The sequence below is a fragment of the Ranitomeya variabilis genome, chromosome 4, assembly GCF_051348905.1.
Source record: "Ranitomeya variabilis isolate aRanVar5 chromosome 4, aRanVar5.hap1, whole genome shotgun sequence".
Taxonomy (NCBI): domain Eukaryota; kingdom Metazoa; phylum Chordata; class Amphibia; order Anura; family Dendrobatidae; genus Ranitomeya; species Ranitomeya variabilis.
The window spans coordinates 661,814,525-661,836,612 of NC_135235.1; the positions used below are offsets into that span (position 1 = coordinate 661,814,525).

At 44.1% G+C, this 22,088-nt stretch overlaps 1 protein-coding gene across 2 annotated transcripts in view; it reads right to left on the reverse strand.

Moving 5' to 3' along the window:
• Positions 1-2,560: 2,560 nt before the first annotated feature.
• LOC143767512 (uncharacterized) overlaps positions 2,561-22,088 on the reverse strand; it is a 127,020-nt gene continuing 107,492 nt past the window's right edge. The window contains exons 2-11 of one of the 2 annotated variants that reach the window (XM_077255909.1): positions 20,372-20,508; positions 20,102-20,242; positions 19,895-20,018; positions 19,714-19,811; positions 16,913-17,026; positions 16,604-16,783; positions 16,398-16,521; positions 9,460-9,557; positions 8,823-8,913; positions 2,561-5,467 (exon numbers count right to left, since the gene is read on the reverse strand). In XM_077255909.1, the coding sequence (XP_077112024.1) occupies positions 3,813-5,467; positions 8,823-8,913; positions 9,460-9,557; positions 16,398-16,521; positions 16,604-16,783; positions 16,913-17,026; positions 19,714-19,811; positions 19,895-20,018; positions 20,102-20,242; positions 20,372-20,446 (2,700 nt within the window). In that variant the 5' untranslated portion in view covers positions 20,447-20,508 and the 3' untranslated portion in view covers positions 2,561-3,812. The remainder of the gene's footprint in view (positions 5,468-8,822; positions 8,914-9,459; positions 9,558-16,397; positions 16,522-16,603; positions 16,784-16,912; positions 17,027-19,713; positions 19,812-19,894; positions 20,019-20,101; positions 20,243-20,371; positions 20,509-22,088) is intronic. The other variant, XM_077255910.1, reaches the window with a different exon arrangement.

A 22,088-nucleotide genomic window follows, 5' to 3' on the forward strand; every position in this document is an offset into this window, starting at 1 on the left:
CCTCAAAGTTTGACGCACTGTGCGTTCAGAGATGCTCTTAGGCCTACCTTGGTTGTAACGGGTGGCGATTTGAGTCACTGTTGCCTTTCTATCAGCTCGAACCAGTCTGCCCATTCTCCTCTGACCTCTGGCATCAACAAGGCATTTCCGCCCACAGAACTGCCGCTCACTGGATTTTTTTTCTTTTTCGGACCATTCTCTGTAAACCCTAGAGATGGTTGTGCGTGAAAATCCCAGTAGATCAGCAGTTTCTGAAATACTCAGACCAGCCCTTCTGGCACCAACAACCATGCCACGTTCAAAGGCACTCAAATCACCTTTCTTCCCCATACTGATGCTCGGTTTGAACTGCAGGAGATTGTCTTGACCATGTCTACATGCCTAAATGCACTGAGTTGCCGCCATGTGATTGGCTGATTAGAAATTAAGTGTTAACAAGAAGTTGGACAGGTGTACCTAATAAAGTGGCCAGTGAGTGTATATACTAATAACAAAACCAATCAATATCTCTATCATTCGTATTAATTAATTGGAGTGTTGAAATTATATTAAAAAATATATAACATACTACACAGCCCTTAGGACCAGGGAATGCTGGTCATGTGCCCATAAGACCAGGGAATACTGGCCCTGTGCCTTTAAGACCAGGGAATATGGGTCACGTGCCTTTAAGACCAGGCAATACTGGTCATGTGCCTTTAAGACTAGAGAATACTGGTCGTGTACCTTTAAGACCAGGCAGGAGATGCTGGTCATGTGCCTTTAAGCACAGTGGGAAGATGCAGGGGAGAGCAGTACTTCCTTACCCAGTTGCAGAGTCATTGTGCCCCTTTAATGCAAAACCATAGCCCCTGTGTGTGTGTGTAAAGTCTCGCAAAGAGCGAGAGGCGCCAATTCGGGGGCAAAGCCACAGACACGATGTGGGCGGAGCCTCGTGACTTCCATGAATAAGCCCAAGCCGGGGCCTAAATTTCTGCAGCCGGCGTCAGCAATACCAGGGGTAGAATAGAGGGGCATTGCTGAGAGAAGCGATCGCTCCCGTACCAGGGAAGAGGCACCAGAAAAGGTGGGCGGAGCTGCCTTAGTGCAGGTGCGGCTTCCGGGATGCGGCCTACACATCGGCCGAAACCGGGGGCTAAATTTTTGCAGCCGGCTGGAGCGTTACCTCCAGAGGCCCATCGCTGACTGGATCCACTCACCATCGGTGCGTGTCATGGCATGGAGCCGCCGCCGATGATGGTTTCAGCGCCGAGGAGAGCGCGTGCACTCACTTGTTCTGCTGCAGGTCAGGTATTGCAGCATGGACGGTGCAGGGATAGAGGGATGAACCTCAATCCACCATCCCTTTGTTAGGGAGGTTGAGAGGAACAGTCCGCCTCCTTGTGCCATCCGCTTTAACAGTGGTGGTACAGTGGGGGCTGCTTGGACGCCAAAGAGAGGGTGCCTCTGTACATCCACGGAGTTCAAGCCCCCCCAGGTGGACAGGGCCAGTTGTCCGGCAGGCGGCCTGGCCGGGAAAAGGGGTACTTGGAGGCGACACTCCATGTACTCGTCCGTTCAGGGTGTGGAGAGATCGGTGCCCTTGATGGGACCCATCACCCCTAAGAATCAGCTCAGGCATGGCATCTCATGTCGCAGGAGAGGATACGGACAGGCGACACTCTCCGTGCTCGCCTGTTGATGGTTTGGGGAGATCGGAGCCTTGAAAGGATCCGTCGCCCCTTCGTTGTAGAAAGTAAAATCAAAAATGTAAAAGGTAAAAATAAAATAATAAAGAGTTTTGGGTCTGGATAGCAGACCCATCCGTGTGCCTCCTACGGACACTAAGCAAGAAACCAGTTAGCTGAGATCCACCAGGAAAGTGTATACTGCAGGGGAGGAGCTAACTTTCTTTGTATCACTTAGTGTCAGCCTCCTAGTGGCAGCAGCATACACCCACGGGCTGTGTCCCCCAATGAGGCGAAGGAGAAGAAAAGATTTTAATTGGGGAAAGAAAGTATTTTAATTGAGAATAACAAATTATGGATTCTGATGAATTCCTTGAAACTGGCTCTGCTCAGTTTACTATATTGAAACAAAAACAAAGACAGAAACAAATAAAGTAAATACCATAAAATAAATGTTTTGGATTAGCCACTACTGGTAAAGCGAAGTTCTCATGAGTGTATAAAAAATTGTCTAATTTTCATTCAGGAAAAACACTGACTTTTTAAAATCTGCATTGCCATCAGTATTATATATCAGCAGTGAATCAAATTTTCAAGACCAACTCTTTCTTATGTTTGACATGTGACTTTACTTTGTTTCTGTTTCTGAATTATCTTCTGCATAAAAGAATTGATTCATCTGCAAAATATTTTCCACATTCTGAACATGAAAGTTGTTTTTCCACTTTGTGACTTCTCTGATGTACAGTTGTGCTCAAAAGTTTACATACCTCAGCAGAATTTTTGCTTTCTTGACCTTTTTTCAGAGAATATGAATGATAACACCAAAACTTTTTCTGCACTCATGGTTAGTGGTTGGGTGAAGCCATTTATTGTCAAACTACTGTATTTTCTCTTTTGAAATCATCAGTATTTGCTGATAACATGCTGCATTCATCTTTCCTTCAACTTTGACCAAGTTTCCTGTGCCTTTGTAGCTCACACATCCCAAAACATCAGCGATCCACCTCCGTGCTTTACAGTAGAAATGGTGTTCCTTTCATCATAGGCCATGTTGACCTCTCTCCAAATATAACGTTTATGGCTGTGGCCAAAAAGTTCAATTTTTTGCCTCATCACTTCAAATTACCTTCTTACAGAAGTTTTGAGGCTTGTCTCTGTGCTGTTTTGCGTATTGTAGGCGAGATACTTTGTGGCAGTTGCCCAGTAATGGCTTTCTTCTGGTAACTCGACCATGCAGCCCATTTTCTTCAAGTGCCTCCTTATTGTGCATCTTGAAGCAGCCACACCGCTAGTTTTCAGAGAGTCCAGTATTTCAGCTGATGTTATTTGTGGGTTTTTCTATTTCATCCACAACTGCCAGGAAAATTGTTCGGGATGCAATTTTGTTAGTCTACTTCACCGTGGTTTTATTTTTACAGAGCTCCTGATTTTCCATTTGTTAATCACAGTTTGAACGCTGCTGACTGGCATTATCAATTCCTTGGATATCTTTTTGTATCCCTTTCCTTTATTTTATACAGTTCAACTACCTTTTCCCATAGATCCGTTGACAATTCTTTTGCTTTCCCCATGACTCACAATCCAGAAATGTCAGTGGCTGGATGAAAGATGCAAGAATCTGTCTGGATACCAGAAACTCACTCAGCTTTTATGGACACGCAGACAGCTTGAATACATGTGGGAATTGCCTGTTTGTTAGGTAATCCCCACATGTATTCAAGCTGTCTAGCAGCCGCAAATCATGCAGCTGCGTCAACATAAACTAAATCTCCGAGCACGCTGAAATACTCGGAGACCACCCAAGCATGCTCTGAGAAACTAGGTTACTTTTAGCAGCCATTCAAACCCATTTGTGTCAACGTCTGTGAATGTTATCAGGCCAAAATCACCAGGGTATGTGAACTTTTGATCAGGGTCATTTGGATGTTTAGGGTTGTTATTATGATTTAAAAAGAGAAAACATAGTAGTTTGACAATAAATGGCTTCACCCGACCACTAACCATGAGTGGAGAAAAGGTTTTGGTGTTATCATTCATATTCTATGAAAAAAGGCCAAGAAAGCAAAAATTCTGCTGGGGTATCTAAACTTTTGCGCACAACTGTTTAACTGATTTTATGTTAAAACAATTTCCACACTCTGATTATGAAAATGGCTTCTCCATAGAGTGGGATTTCTGATGTTTAACAAAATAGGATTTAGTGCTATAATGTTTCCCACATTCTGAACATGAAAATGGCTTATTTGTTTTAACTCCCTGTTGCACGATATTTGAAATAATGCTGTGTTTCTCATATTCTGAAAGTAACTTGACCCCTTTGTGACTTTTCTGATGTGCAACAAGATTTCCTTTAACACTGAAACGTTTTCCACATTGTGAACATGAAAATGGCTTCTCCCCTGTGTGACTCCTCTTATGTGTAACAAGACTTGATTTATGTCCAAAACATTTACCACATTGTGAACATAAAAATGGCTTCTCCCCTGTGTGACTTCTCTTATGGTCAAGAAGACTTGAGTTATGTGCAAAACATTTACCACATTCTGGACATGAATATGGCTTCTCCCCTGTGTGGATTCTCTGATGTCTAACAAGTGACGATTTCTTGTGAAATGAAATACCACATTCTAAACAGGTATGTTTCTTTTTCCCTGTGTGATATCTCTGATGAGAAATGAGAGAGGATTTAATGCTAAAACATTTCCCACATTCTGAACATAAAAACGGCTTTTCACCAGTGTGAATTGCCTGATGAGCATTGAGTTTATATTTGTTTATAAAAGACTTACCACATTGTGAACATATAAATGGTTTCTCCCCTGTGTGATTTCTCTTATGTGTAGCAAGACTTGATTCATATGCAAAACATTTCCCACATTCTGAACATGAATATGGTTTATCCCCTGAATGACTTCTCTGATGTAGAACAAGTTTTGATTTGTGGAGAAAAGAAGTTCCACATTCTAAGCAAGTAAATTTCTTTTTTCCTGTGTGATTTGCTTGATGATAAATAAGAGAAGATTGAGTGCTAAAACATTTTCCACATTCTGAACATAAAAATGGCTTTTCACCTGTGTGAATTCTCTGATGTGTGATGAGGTTATTTTTGTGTCTAAAACATTTTCCACATTCTGAACATGAAAATGGCCTTTTCTCTGAGTGAATTCTCTGATGACTTATACAAGTTGACTTATTATGAAAGCATTTCTCACATTTTGGGCACGAATATGTTTTTTCCCCTGTGTGAGTTCTCTGATGTGTAACAAGATCTAATTTATCATTAAAACATTTATCACATTCTGAACATGAAAAAGGCTTGAGCCTTGAATGAATTCTTTCATGCTTAAAAAGATTTGCAATAGAGTTACAACATTTCTCACGTTCTGAACATGAAAATGGTTTCTCCCCTGTGTGAATTAGCTGATGCCTTATAATAGATGATTTATAATGAAAATGTTTCTCACATTTTGGGCATGAATATGGCTTCTCCCCTGTGTGAATTCTTTGATGTCTAAGAAGATATGATTTCCGATTAAAACTTTTCCCGCATTCTAAACATGAATATGGTTTTGTTCCAATGTAGGCACTTTGAGGATTATCAGCCCTATTGTAAGCTTTTGCTTCCTTAACATAAAGGACCGGTTTAAAATGTTCAGACAATATATCTTTGCAGTGAAGAGTTGAGGGTACATCTGGAATAACACCATGCTCTTTATATGTATGTTGTTTTAGATTGGCAACTTCTGATTTGAAATCTGAAGACATCTGATGTCCTTTTGACTTCCTGTAACAGTCATCTGCCAAAAAGACAAGCTTTATTAAAACAGTTGTCCAGTCAGAACAAGTTATCTATCCAAAGGATAGGTGAAAACTTATTGATCAGTACGAGTCCAACCGCTGTGACCTGCATCCATCAGCGAACCGAGGATTTTTTTAAATTTTTTACTTAAAATATTGCAGTAGGTCAGATCCCCGACAGCTGCTCCATTCATTATCTATGGGGCTGCCAAGAAAGGCTGATCGAAATCCCATAGGGAATAAATGAAGTGGCTGGTTTTTATTTTAATTTTTTTCATTTTACATTTTATTATTGTTAAATTACATTATTAGTAGCTGTTTATCTTACACTCTCATTGACAGCTCTATGCACTTTAACACAGATTATTATTGTAATGAAAAAGCAATGCTTTTGAACCAAGCTCAGGGCTGGATTATCACAAAGTTCAGAAGGTTAGCTTGACCTCCTTCCCCAAAACAACTTTCATGTTTAATTTTCAGGTAGGTGAAAGGAACCTTGTCGATCATAAATTATTACCAATTATTATTCATAGAAATATTACATTGTGGTGCATGCACAAGCTGGTACACTCTCAGTCACTGAATAGTGGTCAGATACATATACTGTATAGATTTAATTAGTACAGTTACATCCAATCATTTGCCTGCTTTCCCTATTCTTCTCTTTTGGTTCTTACCACCATGAAGCCATCTTCGAGGTACAACTCAAAAATGAGCTGCTCTTGAGGTCACATCTGGCTGAGAATCTCCTGGCTTCCTGTGAAGTCACGTCAAAATCTAGCTCAGTTCGGGGCTCTGGAAACTAACGGGTAGGTATGGCTTCATTCAGTGGAGCTCACACTGCTCCTATGCATGCTGGTGCAAATACAACACCTTGTATCTATTTCTACAGCAGGGTGTATATACATGTACACACAGTGCTGTTTATCCTGGTAATGTATATACACGTTGTTGTATACAATCTATAGTACGAATACATTCACATCTCCCTCCATCCATCCGTTGGTAAGAGGGAGTAGGGGATAATTTTTTTGCAGGGCTGCTGTTCTGGTGCTTTGTGCGTTACTCCCATTTCCTGTAAGTGTGTCCTGTACAGGACACAGTGCTGATTTAGGGTACTGTCACACTCTGCAACTTTCCAACGATCACGACCAGCGATACGACCTGGCCGTGATCGTTGGAAAGTCGTTGTGTGGTCGCTGGGGAGCTGTCACACAGACCGCTCTCCAGCGACCAACGATGCCGAGGTCCCGGGTAACCAGGGTAAACATCGGGTTACTAAGCGCAGGGCTGCGCTTAGTAACCCGATGTTTACCTTGGTTACCAGCGTAAAAGTAAAAAAAACAAGCCGTACATACTCACATTCCGGTGTCCGCCAGGTCCCTCACAGTCTGCTTCCCGCTCTGACTGAGTGCTGCCGTAAAGTCAAAGCAGATCACAGCGGCGACGTCACCGCTGTGCTCTGCTCTCACTTTCCGGCCGGCAGTCAGTCAGAGCGGGAAGCAGACTGCGAGGGACCTGGCGGACACCGGAATGTGAGTATGTACGTTTTTTTTTTTTTACTTTTACGCTGGTAACCAGGGTAAACATCGGGTTACTAAGCGCGGCCCTGCGCTTAGTAACCCGATGTTTACCCTGGTTACAAGCGAACGCATCGCTGGATTGCTGTCACACACAACGATCCAGCGATGACAGCGGGAGATCCAGCGACGAAATAAAGTTCCAAACGATCTGCTACGACGTACGATTCTCAGCAGGGTCCCTGATCGCTGCTGCGTGTCAGACACAGCGATATCGTATGGATATCGCTGGAACGTCACGGATCGTACCGTCATAGCGATCAAAGTGCCACTGTGTGACAGTACCCATAGTTTGTGCTCACTGCTGGCTTGTAGCCCAGCATAAGGGCTGATGGGAAATGTAGTAAAAACAGAGCAAAGGATTATGAAGATTAGGTAATGGCTGTGACAACAGAGCTGTCAGTGCACAGGAAACAAAGCAAAGCAAAAAAGATACAAAATAATATAAAACTCATCAGAAAAAAGTATATGGGGATGTTTGGGGCATTTTCCTTTGGAATTTGTAGTAAAAACAGTAATTGAGTCAGGGTACTTGATAACCTTTTTAAGGCCCCCTTTTTAAGATATACATAAGGCTACAGCCATCCAGGGACTTGGTTATCAATGAGATCTGCTCACATTCTAATGTGATATCACCCACCGAAAGCATGATGTTGCACAAAAAAAGAAATCCAGCCAACCCTTTCATTGTCAAGGAGATGAAATTTATCAACCTTGCAGGGACATTAATTTGATGAGCATGGGTCCTTTTTTCCACTGGTAAACTTGGGCCCCTGACTACAGTACAAAGTGGACTAATGTTACTGTGTGATGGCTCTGAGGATGAACTGCTAAATAACAGAAAGGTGCAACTAAGAAGCTATTTCCCACCTATTACCTTATTGGAATCAATATTCCTAGTAGATCTGAAACTTTTCCTAAGGTTTATATATTTTTGTACCAGTTGAAAGACAGAAAACTAAAACACATTTTACTTTTTTAATATTTTAAAGGTACCTCTTTTACAGTCATCTGTTGAATCGGCTTTAACAAAACCAAACTACTACTCAAATTTCAGGATTACCGTATTTTTCGGACTATAAAACCATGTTTTTGGGAAAATGGGGGTGCATCTTATAGACGGAAATACCATACTTACAATTAGCAAGGTGGCAGCAGGAGTCAGGCGATTCTTCTTGTGGTCTGACAATGCAGGGAGATGATCTCACTCCCATCCCAATGCGGCAGGCTCGTTGGTGCGGGGGGCTCCGGCAACATTTTGCGAAAGCCCAGAGCCCGTGCACTTCCATTGCCTCGATGCTGTGGCATCCGGGAAAATGGCTGCCGGAGGCGACGCATGCACAGATTGAGATCTCATCCTGAGATCTCGGGAGACGAGAACTCGCTGCCAAAATCTCAATCTGCGCATTCGCAATGGATGTGCGGGGGCTCCGAGCTTTCATAAAATGTCAGCAAAGCCCCCGCACCACTGAACCTGCCGCACCAGTCTAGATTATAGCATCGCCGGACCACCAAATACCCCCTGTGATTCCGCTCCACCAGCGCTGCTGATCTCCCCAGGGTAAGCTGATTTCAGGACTGTAAGACGGACCCCCATTTGTCGCATAAATTTTTTCCCCATTTTACTTCTGAAAATTTGGGGTGTGTCTTATAGTCCGTTGCGTCTTATAGTCCGAAAAATACGGTAGCTAGTGAAGATCCTGAAATCATGAAAAATGTCTTCAATTTGAAAGATGAATTTGTGAGTTCTCTGCATTCAATGGTTACTACTCACCTGGGTAGTCATATGTAGTAATCTCCTCTTTACAACACTCATCACCAATAACACAAGTCTCTATAACATTAAGATGGGTCAGATCTTCATCCTGAAACAAATGTTGAAAAAGGCACATCTGTGATAAGCTGTAAAGCTTTGTGCACATGTTCCAGATTTTTTGCGTTTTTTCGCTATAAAAAAAAGCGGAACAAACGCATCCATTAAGCATCCTATTAATAGAATGCAATCCGCAATTTTTGTGCACATGTTGCGTTTTTTTCCTTGAAAAAAAAAAACGCATTGCGGTAAAAAACACAGCATGTTCATTAATTTTGTGGATTATTCACATTTTTGCCACTATATATTGCATTGGGGAAGCTCCGAAAAAAAAAAAACGCGAAAAGTCCGCAAAAAAACTAGCAAAAAACACGATAAAACGCATGCAGATTTCCTGCGGAAAAAGTCCAGTTTGGGTCAGGAAAATTCTGCAAAGATTCCTGACGTGTGCATATATCCTAATCCTGTCATCTCCACCGTTCTCATTACACAAATATAAAATGTATAATATTGGTGGCTAAAACAAGACTGAGCACAAGACCTTCACAGCCATCTACACATCATAGGGGAAATCTCATGACACCTTCTCTCCACCTACCTGATAATTCTGGGGAACATCGGGATTTTCTTGTTTACAGTCCTGAGGAAGAAGAGGATGGGGACATCTCTCTGGTGTTGTCCTCTTACTGTATAGAACTGGAGGAAACACATACGGGGACTAAATTCACTCTTTACATACAGATACCGTATATACTCAAGTATAAGCCGAGATTTTCAGCCCATAAAAAATGGGCTGAAAGTGCCCCTCTCGGCTTATACTCAAGTCATGGTCGACGGGGGGGGGGGGGGTCGGCGGGTGAGGGGGAGCGACGACGCTCCTGGCGCGGTCCCTGCATGTCCCATGGTTTCCGGCAGCTTCTTCCCCTGTTCAGCGGTCACATGGTACCGCTCATTAAAGTAATGAATATGGACTCCACTCCCATAGGGGTGGAGCCGCATATTCATTACTGTAATGAGCGGTACCAGTGACCGCTGAACAGAGGAAGAAGCTGCCGGCTCGTGGAGACCATCTGTCCGGGAGAAGCTGCCAGGGACCGCCCCTGGAGCAGGTGAGTATTTCATATTCACCTTTCCTCGTTCCATCGCCGCTCGTCTTCTGCATCCTCTGCAGTGACTGTTCAGGTCATAGGGCGCGATGGCGTATTAGTGTGCGCGCCGCCCTCTGCCTGAACAGTCAGTGCGGAGAGACGGAACGCTGGGGAGCAGCGGGCAGTGACGAGAGGTGAGTATGTCATTTTTTTTTTTATTGCAGCATCATTATTATATGGAGCATCTTATGGGGCCATAATTGTTGTGAATTTGCTTTTTGCTCCCTCTAGTGGTTACTAGTTTTTTGACTCTGGTTTTTCTGTCATTCCTTTTATCCGCACCTGGGTCGTTAGTTAGGGGTGTTGCTATTTAAGCTCCCTGGACCTTCAGTTCAATGCCTGGCAACGTAGTTATCAGAGCTAGTCTGCTGTGCTCTTGTCTACTGATCCTGGTTCCAGTTATATCAGCTAAGTCTGCCTTTTGCTTTTTGCTATTTGTTTTGGTTTTGTATTTTTGTCCAGCTTGTTCCAAAACTATATCCTGACCTTTGCTGGAAGCTCTAGGGGGGCTGGTGTTCTCCCCCCGGACCGTTAGACGGTTCGGGGGTTCTTGAATTTCCAGTGTGGATTTTGATAGGGTTTTTGTTGACCATATAAGTTACCTTTCTTTATTCTGCTATCAGTAAGCGGGCCTCTCTGTGCTAAACCTGGTTCATTTCTGTGTCTGTCATTTCCTCTTACCTCACCGTCATTATTTGTGGGGGGCTTCTATCCAGCTTTGGGGTCCCCTTCTCTGGAGGCAAGAAAGGTCTTTGTTTTCCTCTACTAGGGGTAGCTAGATTCTCCGGCTGGCGCGTGTCATCTAGAATCAACGTAGGAATGATCCCCGGCTACTTCTAGTGTTGGCGTTAGGAGTAGATATATGGTCAACCCAGTTACCACTGCCCTATGAGCTGGATTTTTGTATTCTGCAGACTTCCACGTTCCTCTGAGACCCTCGCCATTGGGGTCATAACAGTTTGCCAGGCCAGTATTAAATGTTTAATGCATTGCAGAAGAGGGATTATAAGAAAGAAGATTCTGAGTTTTTTTTTTTTCCTTCTTCCCCTTTACCTCAGAGTGGCTATGCTTGCTGCAGACATGAATGTCCAGACCTTGATTACAAGTGTGGACCAGCTGGCTACTCGTGTGCAGGGCATACAAGACTATGTTATCAGAAATCCTAGGTCAGAACCTAAAATACCGATTCCTGAACTGTTTTCCGGAGACAGGTTTAAGTTTAGGAATTTCGTGAATAATTGTAAATTGTTTTTGTCCCTGAGACCCTGTTCATCTGGAGATTCTGCTCAGCAAGTAAAAATTGTTATTTCGTTCTTACGGGGCGACCCTCAGGATTGGGCTTTTTCGCTGGCGCCAGGAGATCCGGCATTGGCTGATCTTGATGCGTTTTTTCTGGCGCTCGGTTTACTTTATGAGGAACCCAATCTTGAGATTCAGGCAGAAAAGGCCTTGCTGGCTATGTCTCAGGGGCAGGACGAGGCTGAAGTGTATTGCCAAAAATTTCGGAAATGGTCCGTGCTGACACTTTGGAACGAGTGTGCACTGGCCGCTAATTTTAGAAATGGCCTTTCTGAAGCCATTAAGAATGTTATGGTGGGTTTTCCCATTCCCACAGGTCTGAATGATACTATGGCACTGGCTATTCAAATTGACCGGCGGTTGCGGGAGCGCAAAACCGCAAATTCCCTCATGGTGTTGTCTGAACAGACACCTGATTTAATGCAATGTGATAGAATCCTGACTAGAAATGAGCGGAAAATTCATAGACGCCGGAATGGCTTGTGCTACTACTGTGGTGATTCTACACATGTTATCTCAGCATGCTCTAAACGTATAGCTAAGGTTGTTAGTCCTGTCACCGTTGGTAATTTGCAACCTAAATTTATTCTGTCTGTAACTTTGATTTGCTCACTGTCATCTTATCCTGTCATGGCGTTTGTAGATTCAGGTGCTGCCCTGAGTCTCATGGATCTCTCATTTGCTAAGCGCTGTGGTTTTACTCTTGAACCATTAGAAAATCCTATTCCTCTTAGGGGTATTGATGCTACACCATTGGCAGCAAATAAACCGCAGTATTGGACACAGGTTACCATGTGCATGACTCCTGAACACCGCGAGGTGATACGTTTCCTGGTTTTACATAAAATGCATGATTTGGTTGTTTTAGGGCTGCCATGGTTACAGACCCATAATCCAGTCCTGGACTGGAAGGCTATGTCAGTCTCAAGTTGGGGCTGTCGTGGTATTCATGAGGATTCCCTGCCTGTGTCTATTGCTTCTTCTACGCCTTCGGAAGTTCCGGAGTATTTGTCTGATTATCAGGACGTCTTCAGTGAGTCTGAGTCCAGTGCACTGCCTCCTCATAGGGACTGTGACTGTGCTATAGATTTGATCCCAGGCAGTAAATTTCCTAAGGGAAGACTGTTTAATCTGTCGGTACCTGAACATACCGCTATGCGTTCATATATCAAGGAGTCTCTGGAGAAAGGACATATTCGTCCGTCTTCTTCCCCTCTTGGTGCGGGATTCTTTTTTGTGGCAAAAAAGGACGGATCTTTGAGACCTTGTATTGATTATCGGCTTTTAAATAAGATCACTGTCAAATTTCAGTATCCTTTACCGCTGTTGTCTGACTTGTTTGCCCGGATTAAGGGTGCCAAGTGGTTCACCAAGATAGACCTTCGTGGTGCGTACAACCTTGTGCGCATTAAGCAAGGTGATGAATGGAAAACCGCATTCAATACGCCCGAAGGTCATTTTGAGTACTTGGTGATGCCTTTTGGGCTCTCCAATGCGCCTTCAGTTTTTCAGTCCTTTATGCATGACATTTTCCGGAAGTATCTGGATAAATTTTTGATTGTTTATCTGGATGATATTTTGGTTTTTTCTGATAATTGGGATTCGCATGTGGAGCAGGTCAGGTTGGTCTTTAAAATTTTGCGTGAAAATTCTTTGTTTGTCAAGGGCTCAAAGTGTCTCTTTGGTGTACAGAAGGTTCCCTTTTTGGGGTTCATTTTTTCCCCTTCTGCTGTGGAGATGGACCCAGTCAAGGTCCGAGCTATTCTTGATTGGACTCAGCCCTCGTCAGTTAAGAGTCTTCAGAAGTTCTTGGGCTTCGCTAACTTCTACCGTCGTTTTATCGCTAATTTTTCTAGCATTGTGAAACCTTTGACGGATATGACCAAGAAGGGCTCCGATGTAGCTAACTGGGCTCCTGCTGCCGTGGAGGCTTTCCAGGAGTTGAAACGCCGGTTTACTTCGGCGCCTGTTTTGTGCCAGCCTGACGTCTCACTTCCCTTTCAGGTTGAGGTGGATGCTTCGGAGATTGGGGCAGGGGCCGTTTTGTCGCAGAGAGGCCCTGGTTGCTCTGTTATGAAACCTTGTGCCTTTTTCTCTAGGAAGTTTTCGCCTGCCGAGCGAAATTATGATGTGGGCAATCGGGAGTTGTTGGCCATGAAATGGGCATTTGAGGAGTGGCGTCATTGGCTCGAGGGTGCTAAGCATCGTGTGGTGGTCTTGACTGATCACAAAAATCTGATGTATCTCGAGTCTGCTAAACGCCTTAATCCGAGACAGGCCCGCTGGTCATTGTTTTTCTCCCGCTTTGATTTTGTTGTCTCGTATTTACCTGGTTCAAAGAATGTGAAGGCCGATGCTCTTTCTAGGAGCTTTGTGCCTGATGCTCCTGGAGTCGCTGATCCTGTTGGTATTCTTAAAGATGGAGTTATCTTGTCAGCTATTTCTCCGGATCTGCGACGTGTGTTGCAGAGATTTCAGGCTGATAGGCCTGAGTCTTGTCCACCTGACAGACTGTTTGTCCCGGATAAGTGGACCAGCACAGTCATTTCCGAGGTTCATTCCTCGGTGTTGGCAGGTCACCCGGGAATTTTTGGCACCAGAGATCTGGTGGCCAGGTCCTTTTGGTGGCCTTCCTTGTCAAAGGATGTGCGGTCATTTGTGCAGTCCTGTGGGACTTGTGCTCGAGCTAAGCCTTGCTGTTCTCGTGCCAGCGGTTTGCTCTTGCCCTTGCCTGTCCCGAAGAGACCTTGGACACATATCTCCATGGATTTCATTTCTGATCTTCCGCTATCTCAGGGCATGTCCGTTATCTGGGTGATATGTGATCGCTTCTCCAAGATGGTCCATTTGGTTCCTTTGCCTAAGCTGCCTTCCTCTTCCGATCTGGTTCCTGTGTTTTTCCAGAACGTGGTTCGTTTGCACGGCATCCCTGAGAATATTGTGTCAGACAGAGGATCCCAGTTCGTTTCCAGGTTCTGGCGATCCTTTTGTAGTAGGATGGGCATTGATTTGTCGTTTTCGTCTGCTTTCCATCCTCAGACTAATGGACAGACGGAGCGAACCAATCAGACTTTGGAGGCTTATTTGAGGTGTTTTGTCTCTGCTGATCAGGACGATTGGGTGACATTCTTGCCGTTGGCTGAGTTTGCCCTTAATAATCGGGCTAGTTCCGCCACCTTGGTTTCACCTTTTTTCTGCAACTCTGGTTTCCATCCTCGCTTTTCTTCGGGTCATGTGGAGCCTTCTGACTGTCCTGGGGTGGATTCTGTGGTGGATAGGTTGCAGCAGATCTGGAATCATGTGGTGGACAACTTGAAGTTGTCACAGGAGAAGGCTCAGCGCTTTGCCAACCGCCGCCGCGGTGTGGGTCCCCGACTACGCGTTGGGGATTTGGTATGGCTTTCTTCCCGCTTTGTTCCTATGAAGGTCTCCTCTCCCAAATTTAAACCTCGTTTTATTGGGCCTTACAAGATATTGGAAATCCTTAATCCTGTATCTTTTCGTCTGGATCTTCCTGTGTCGTTTGCTATTCACAATGTATTTCATAGGTCCTTGTTGCGGCGGTACATTGTGCCTGTAGTTCCTTCTGCTGAGCCTCCTGCTCCGGTGTTGGTTGAGGGCGAGTTGGAGTACGTGGTGGAGAAGATCTTGGATTCTCGCCTCTCCAGGCGGAGGCTTCAGTACCTGGTCAAGTGGAAGGGCTATGGTCAGGAGGATAATTCCTGGGTGGTCGCCTCTGATGTTCATGCGGCCGATTTAGTTCGTGCCTTTCATGCCGCTCATCCTGATCGCCCTGGTGGTCGTGGTGAGGGTTCGGTGACCCCTCACTAAGGGGGGGGTACTGTTGTGAATTTGCTTTTTGCTCCCTCTAGTGGTTACTAGTTTTTTGACTCTGGTTTTTCTGTCATTCCTTTTATCCGCACCTGGGTCGTTAGTTAGGGGTGTTGCTATTTAAGCTCCCTGGACCTTCAGTTCAATGCCTGGCAACGTAGTTATCAGAGCTAGTCTGCTGTGCTCTTGTCTACTGATCCTGGTTCCAGTTATATCAGCTAAGTCTGCCTTTTGCTTTTTGCTATTTGTTTTGGTTTTGTATTTTTGTCCAGCTTGTTCCAAAACTATATCCTGACCTTTGCTGGAAGCTCTAGGGGGGCTGGTGTTCTCCCCCCGGACCGTTAGACGGTTCGGGGGTTCTTGAATTTCCAGTGTGGATTTTGATAGGGTTTTTGTTGACCATATAAGTTACCTTTCTTTATTCTGCTATCAGTAAGCGGGCCTCTCTGTGCTAAACCTGGTTCATTTCTGTGTCTGTCATTTCCTCTTACCTCACCGTCATTATTTGTGGGGGGCTTCTATCCAGCTTTGGGGTCCCCTTCTCTGGAGGCAAGAAAGGTCTTTGTTTTCCTCTACTAGGGGTAGCTAGATTCTCCGGCTGGCGCGTGTCATCTAGAATCAACGTAGGAATGATCCCCGGCTACTTCTAGTGTTGGCGTTAGGAGTAGATATATGGTCAACCCAGTTACCACTGCCCTATGAGCTGGATTTTTGTATTCTGCAGACTTCCACGTTCCTCTGAGACCCTCGCCATTGGGGTCATAACACATAATAAACTGTACGGAGCATTATATGTGGCACATTGTTATATGGAGCATCTTATGGGGCCATAATGAACTGTATGGAGCATTAAATGTGGCACATTTCATATGGAGCCATAAACAGCATTTGTGCAGCATTATATGGGGCATATTTTAATATGGAGCATCTTATGGGGCCCATCATGAACTGTATGGAGCATTACATGGGGCATATTTTAATATGGAGCATCATGAACTGTAAGGAGCATTATATGGGGCTCCTGATTCAATATGGATATTCAAAAACATTTAACCTACTGATGTCTCAATCAATTTTACTTTTATTGGTATCTATTTTTACTTTTGACATTTACCGGTAGCTGCTGCATTTTCCACCCTAGGCTTATACTTGAGTAATTAAGTTTTCCCAGTTTTTTGTTGCAAAATTGGGGGGGGTCGGCTTATACTCGAGTATATACAGTAATTAACGGTCGAGTGAACTCAGTCCTGTCTATTACCTGGTGATGTGAGGATCTGGAGAACCTCCATCATGACGTCCTTGTACAGATCTTTGTGTTCTTCTAAATACTCCCATTCCTCCATGGAGAAGTAGACGGTGACATCCTCACACCTTATAGGAACCTGACACATACAATGACAAAGTCATACCCGGATCCCTTCATAGCGTTACTGTATAATGTCCCAGCATTCCCAGCAGTGTCACCTCTCCAGTCAGCAGCTCAATCATCTCGTACATGAGTTCTAAGATTTTCTGGTCATTGATGGCCTCATGTATCAGGAGGTGAGGTGGAGGCTCAGTGATTGGGCTCAGGGTTCTTCCCCATCCCTCAGACACAGGGGCCTGACAGCGCTCACTAGAGGTCTTCTTCACTACTGTGTAATCCTGGTTATGGAGACACACATTAATAAATCTCACTATAGACATTCCCAGAGTCCTCACCTCTCCAGTTCTGTCCATCTGTTATTCCCATAGATAAGAATGATGTAATGTGACGTCATCAGATTTTCTCACCTTTCCAGTAAGCTGGGAGAGGATCTCTAGGGTGAGGTGTAATAGCCTCGCCCTCTCCGCTGTCAATGTAGTTCGCAGTGGCTCAAACAAACATAGAAAGCTGTTGCTAAAAATCTGAAGAAGAGAGTGTTAGTGTGCGACTTAATGGAGACTGTTGTTCATATATGGTGGCCTTCTGAAGTAAAAATGGTTGGAGAGAGTAGGTGAGTGTGCAGTGGTGGGAACAGTACTGTTTGGAGGACCTCTGGGGCCCTGACTGAGACTGTGGCTTTGTTAAAAAAAAGTGAAGTGAGCTCTGCTAGACAAAAAATAGGAACTACTATTTGGAGCGTAAAGAAAACGCATGTAACAAAAAAGATGTCGCTTAATTTTTATATTCAAAAGCAAAGCTTTTATGTACTATATAAAAGCATTAAAATGCTGCTTCATAACTGCACCAAAAACACATCAAATAAGGGGGAAAATGCAAATAAAAACACAGCAAAAATGCAATAATCAGAGATTAGTATAGTGTAGTATGGTGCCGACACCTACAAAAAATTAACAGATAAAAAAGCAGCAGAAAAACATAACATGTGCACTGTGTGAACACAGGCTCAAGCATTACATTTTTATTCAAAGCTTTGTGGACTTATCTTTTTTAAAAAATGCATTAAAAAGTAAATCAGTATAATTGTTTTTCGTTTTTTTTAGTAATTATATAGGAAAAAGCAAACTCAGTTTTCTTTTTACCCCTATAATACAGGTATATAGAAGTGCACTGGTATATAGAGACTACCTGTTTCCAGCCAGCTCGCTCATTGCTATCTAATTAACGCTGCTGGTGATTAAACTAAAGTAAATAATGACAACATTCAATAGCACTTACGCAGGTGGTAAATTAACTTAAAATGAAGTTAATAACAATAATAATCATTAAAAATCTGAATAATACTAATAATACATTTTATTTACAGTGTAAAATCAGCCTCGTGTGGTAATGTGTGGGGACGGAGCCTCGTTTGGTAATGTGTGGGGACGGAGCCTCGTGTGGTAATGTGTGGGGACGGAGCCTCGTGTGGTAATGTGTGGGGACGGAGCCTCGTGTGGTAATGTGTGGGGACGGAGCCTCGTGTGGTAATGTGTGAGGACGGAGCCTCGTGTGGTAATGTGTGGGGACGGAGCCTCGTGTGGTAATGTGTGAGGACGGAGCCTCGTGTGGTAATGTGTGGGGACGGAGCCTCGTGTGGTAATGTGTGGGGACGGAGCCTCGTGTGGTAATGTGTGAGGACGGAGCCTCGTGTGGTAATGTGTGGGGACGGAAACTCGTGTGGTAATGTGTGGGGACGGAGCCTCGTGTGGTAATGTGTGAGGACGGAGCCTCGTGTGGTAATGTGTGAGGACGGAGCCTCGTGTGGTACTGTGTGGGGACGGAGCCTCGTGTGGTAATGTGTGGGGACGGAGCCTCGTGTGGTAATGTGTGGGGACGGAGCCTCGTGTGGTAATGTGTGGGGACGGAGCCTCGTGTGGTAATGTGTGGGGACGGAGCCTCGTGTGGTAATGTGTGGGGACGGAGCCTCGTGTGGTAATGTGTGGTAATGTGTGAGGACGGAGCCTCATGTGGTAATGTGGTGGGGGGCGGGATTATGTGTGGTAATGTGGTGGGGGGGCGGGATTATGTGTGGTAATGTGGTGGGGAGGCGGGATTATCTGTGGTAATGTGGTGGGGGGGTGGGATTATGTGTAGTGATGTGGTGGGGGCGGGATTGTGTGTGGTAATGTGGTGGGGGGCGGGACTGTGTGTGGTGATGTGGGTGGGCCGGATTATGTGTGGTGATGTGGTGGGGGGCGGGATTATGTGTGGTGATGTGGTGGGGGGCGGGATTATGTGTGGTAATGTGGTGGGGGGGCGGGATTATGTGTGGTGATGTGGTGGGGGGCAGGATTATGTGTGGTGATGTGGTGGGGGGCGGGACTGTGTGTGGTAATGGGGTGGGGGTGGGATTGTGTGTGGTAATGGGGTGGGGGGCGGGATTATGTGTGGTAATGTGGTGGGGGTGGAGCTACTGTGCAGGGGGCGGGATTAGCGAGTAATCACGATGCCTCTTATATATATAAATTAAGCTCTATTTACAAGTACATTGTTTCTGTAATGAAGAATATTCTCCTAGTCTTGGCAGGCAGCCTGTGACTTGTTCCTCAAATGCTACAATTTGGGAGTTTGAATTACTTCAATAAAACAGAAGAATGGGTTAATCAACTGAATGTACTTATGTAAAGAGAGATGCAGGCCCTTCCCACTGAGGAGGAGGAAGAGGAACTCAGCAAAGAACCCAGAGACATGAAGATACTGCATGGCAGGAGACGAGACGTTGCACAAAGAGTGAAAGTTGGGACATAGCTCTTCCCAGGACAGCTCCCCTAATTTGGGACTCTCCCGCTAGATCTGGGACAGTTGGGTGCTACGGTACACCACTAATAAATGCATAGAATAGTGAAGTAGAATGCGCCACTGCATAAAACAGCTGACCTGTAAATGACACATGCATTGAACAACTACTTTTCTTTACAATTGGTGATGGAAATATCCGGGAGGCAACCATTTACCATATGCATCCTGATGTATATATACACACAAGTACACACTCACAGACAGATGAGAAGTCACATCTAAGATCAGCTTCAATCCTGCCATCTCCACCATACTCATTACACAAGTATTACACATATAATACTGGTGGATAAACCAAGAATGAGCACAAGACCTTCATGGCCATCTACACATCATAAGGGAGATCTCATGACACCTTCTCTCCATCTACCTGATGATCCTGAGGAACATTGGGATCTTCTTGTTTACAGTCCTGTGGAAGAAGAGGACGGGGACATCTCTCTGGTGTTGTCCTCTTACTGGATAGAACTGGAGGAAACACATACAGGGACTGAATTCATTCTTTACATACAGATAATGATAGGCCGTGTGTATTTGATCCTGTGTATTACCTGGTGATGTGAGGGACTGGGGAACCTCCATCATGACGTCCTTGTACAGATCTTTGTGTCCTTTTAAATACTCCCACTCCTCCATGGAGAAATAGACAGTGATATCCTGACACCTTATAGGAACCTGACACATACAATGATACTGTCATTCCCCAGATCCCTTTGCAGTGTTACTATATAATTTCCCAGCATTCCCAGCAGTGTCACCTCTCCAGTCAGCAGCTCAATCATCTTGTTGAGGAGTTCTAGGATCTTCTGACCATTGATGCTCTCATGTTTCAGGATGTGAGGTGAAGAATCAGGTGACTGACAGCGCTCAATAGAGGTCTTCTTCACTACTATATAATCCTGGTTATGGAGAGACACATTAATAAATCTCACTATTGTCATTTCCAGAGTCCTAATCTCTCAAGTTATATTAATTTATTATTCCTATAGATAAGAATGATGTAATGTGACGTCATCAGAATCTCTCACCTCTCCAGTAAGCTGGAACAGTATCTCTAAGGTGAGGCGTAATATCTCTTCCAACTGGACCCTGTCCATCTGCATGCTTGATGGGTCACTCAGTATAATTCTCAATCAGGAAAAGTCTTTAATATAGAAGATCTCCACTGAAAGGGTCCAAAATTGTAGGAATTTGAATGAGAAGATGAGCTGATGTAACGTCATAAACAATCCCATGCAATAATACAATTACTGGAGATAATAAGAATATAGAACATGTAGATATTGTATTCTCTATTCTCTTATGGACTGGAACATAAGTTAATTAGCTCCATGAAGATATTGAACAATGCTGAAACTTGAAAGAGATGGAGCAGTTTTGCCTTGAGGAATGGGCTGAAATCCCACTGGAAAGCTAGTAGACTTATCCAAAGCGACTTACAGCTGTAATTGCCACAAAAGGGGCTCTGCAAAGTACTGACTTTAGAGGGGTGAATAGTTATGCACACTGACGGTTTCCATTATTTTGTCCTATTTGTTGTTTGCTTCACAATAAAAAGAAAACATGAACGGATGCAAACCCTAAAAAAAAAAAATCAGTAAAATCTGCCATATTTTAATTTGGGACTGATGCAGAGGCCAACAAGCGTTGTAAGTAAATGTGTTACATTCATCACAACGCCGAAAATATGTCAAATGTAGCTGTAGGACGTGAGCTTTTCACAAAAACCACAATATTCATAACTGGACTTCGGTGCCAGAATGTCTTATGTTCATTGCCAGATGTGGCTTTGAAGAAAGGAAACTTATATCCACAGAGGAGAAAAGTCATGCCTCTCAGCCTCTTGTACAGACTTTGTCAGATGATCTACTTCATTTACCTGTTCACAGCAGGAAGCAAGAGTGATTGCGCTTTTTTCCTTTACCAAGTTAACATTAAGCCATGCTTCAATGTTTAATATGGGGATGACATTTCCTTTCTCAAGAGACGGTTTAGATATTGGACCCATTTTACTATTACATCTATGACCGGCCATCAAATTCGGTTGAGGAGCTTTGGGAGCATAATACTGTCTTGGGAGTCTGTTGGGGTATCATACAGTGTGTGCGAGGGGGAAGCCGATTATCAAGGTACAATGGCTGAATAACAGGAATATATGATTTATAAACTTTATAAAAGCAGTTAAAGGGGGTATCCGGGAGTTTACAAAAAAATATACCTAAGCACTAACAATCAGTTAGTTGCTACTTACCAGCTTGTTGTGCACGGCGCCGTTCTTACCCAGAACAGAGTGGCTACAGACCACTTCTGCCGGGGATTCAGAAACCTGTGCTGACATCACGTCTACAGAGTGGAGGCTTATTTTCCGCTCCATTTTGTCGAAGGAGGCTGGACTTCCGAAGTCATTCTGATTGGCAGAAGTGACCGCTCTGTGCCGGGGAAGAACGGCGCCATGCACAATAGACAGGTAAGTTGCAATTACCTACCTGATAGTGCTTAAGGTACATTTTTTGTTTCTTGTAAAGTCCCGGATAATACCTTTAACTATATGGTGCTGATTCACTGCTACAAGGAAGGATACAAGTTACAATAAGCCCAATCGGAACATGTAGCAGCGAGTCAGTAGCATTAATTCTGCTCAATATTATGTGATACAATTATTACATGATAATTATGTGATCAAAGTACAGCAAAGCAAGATCAAAGCACAGTAAGCAGAACAAAGTACTGCAGTGCGCAGGCGTC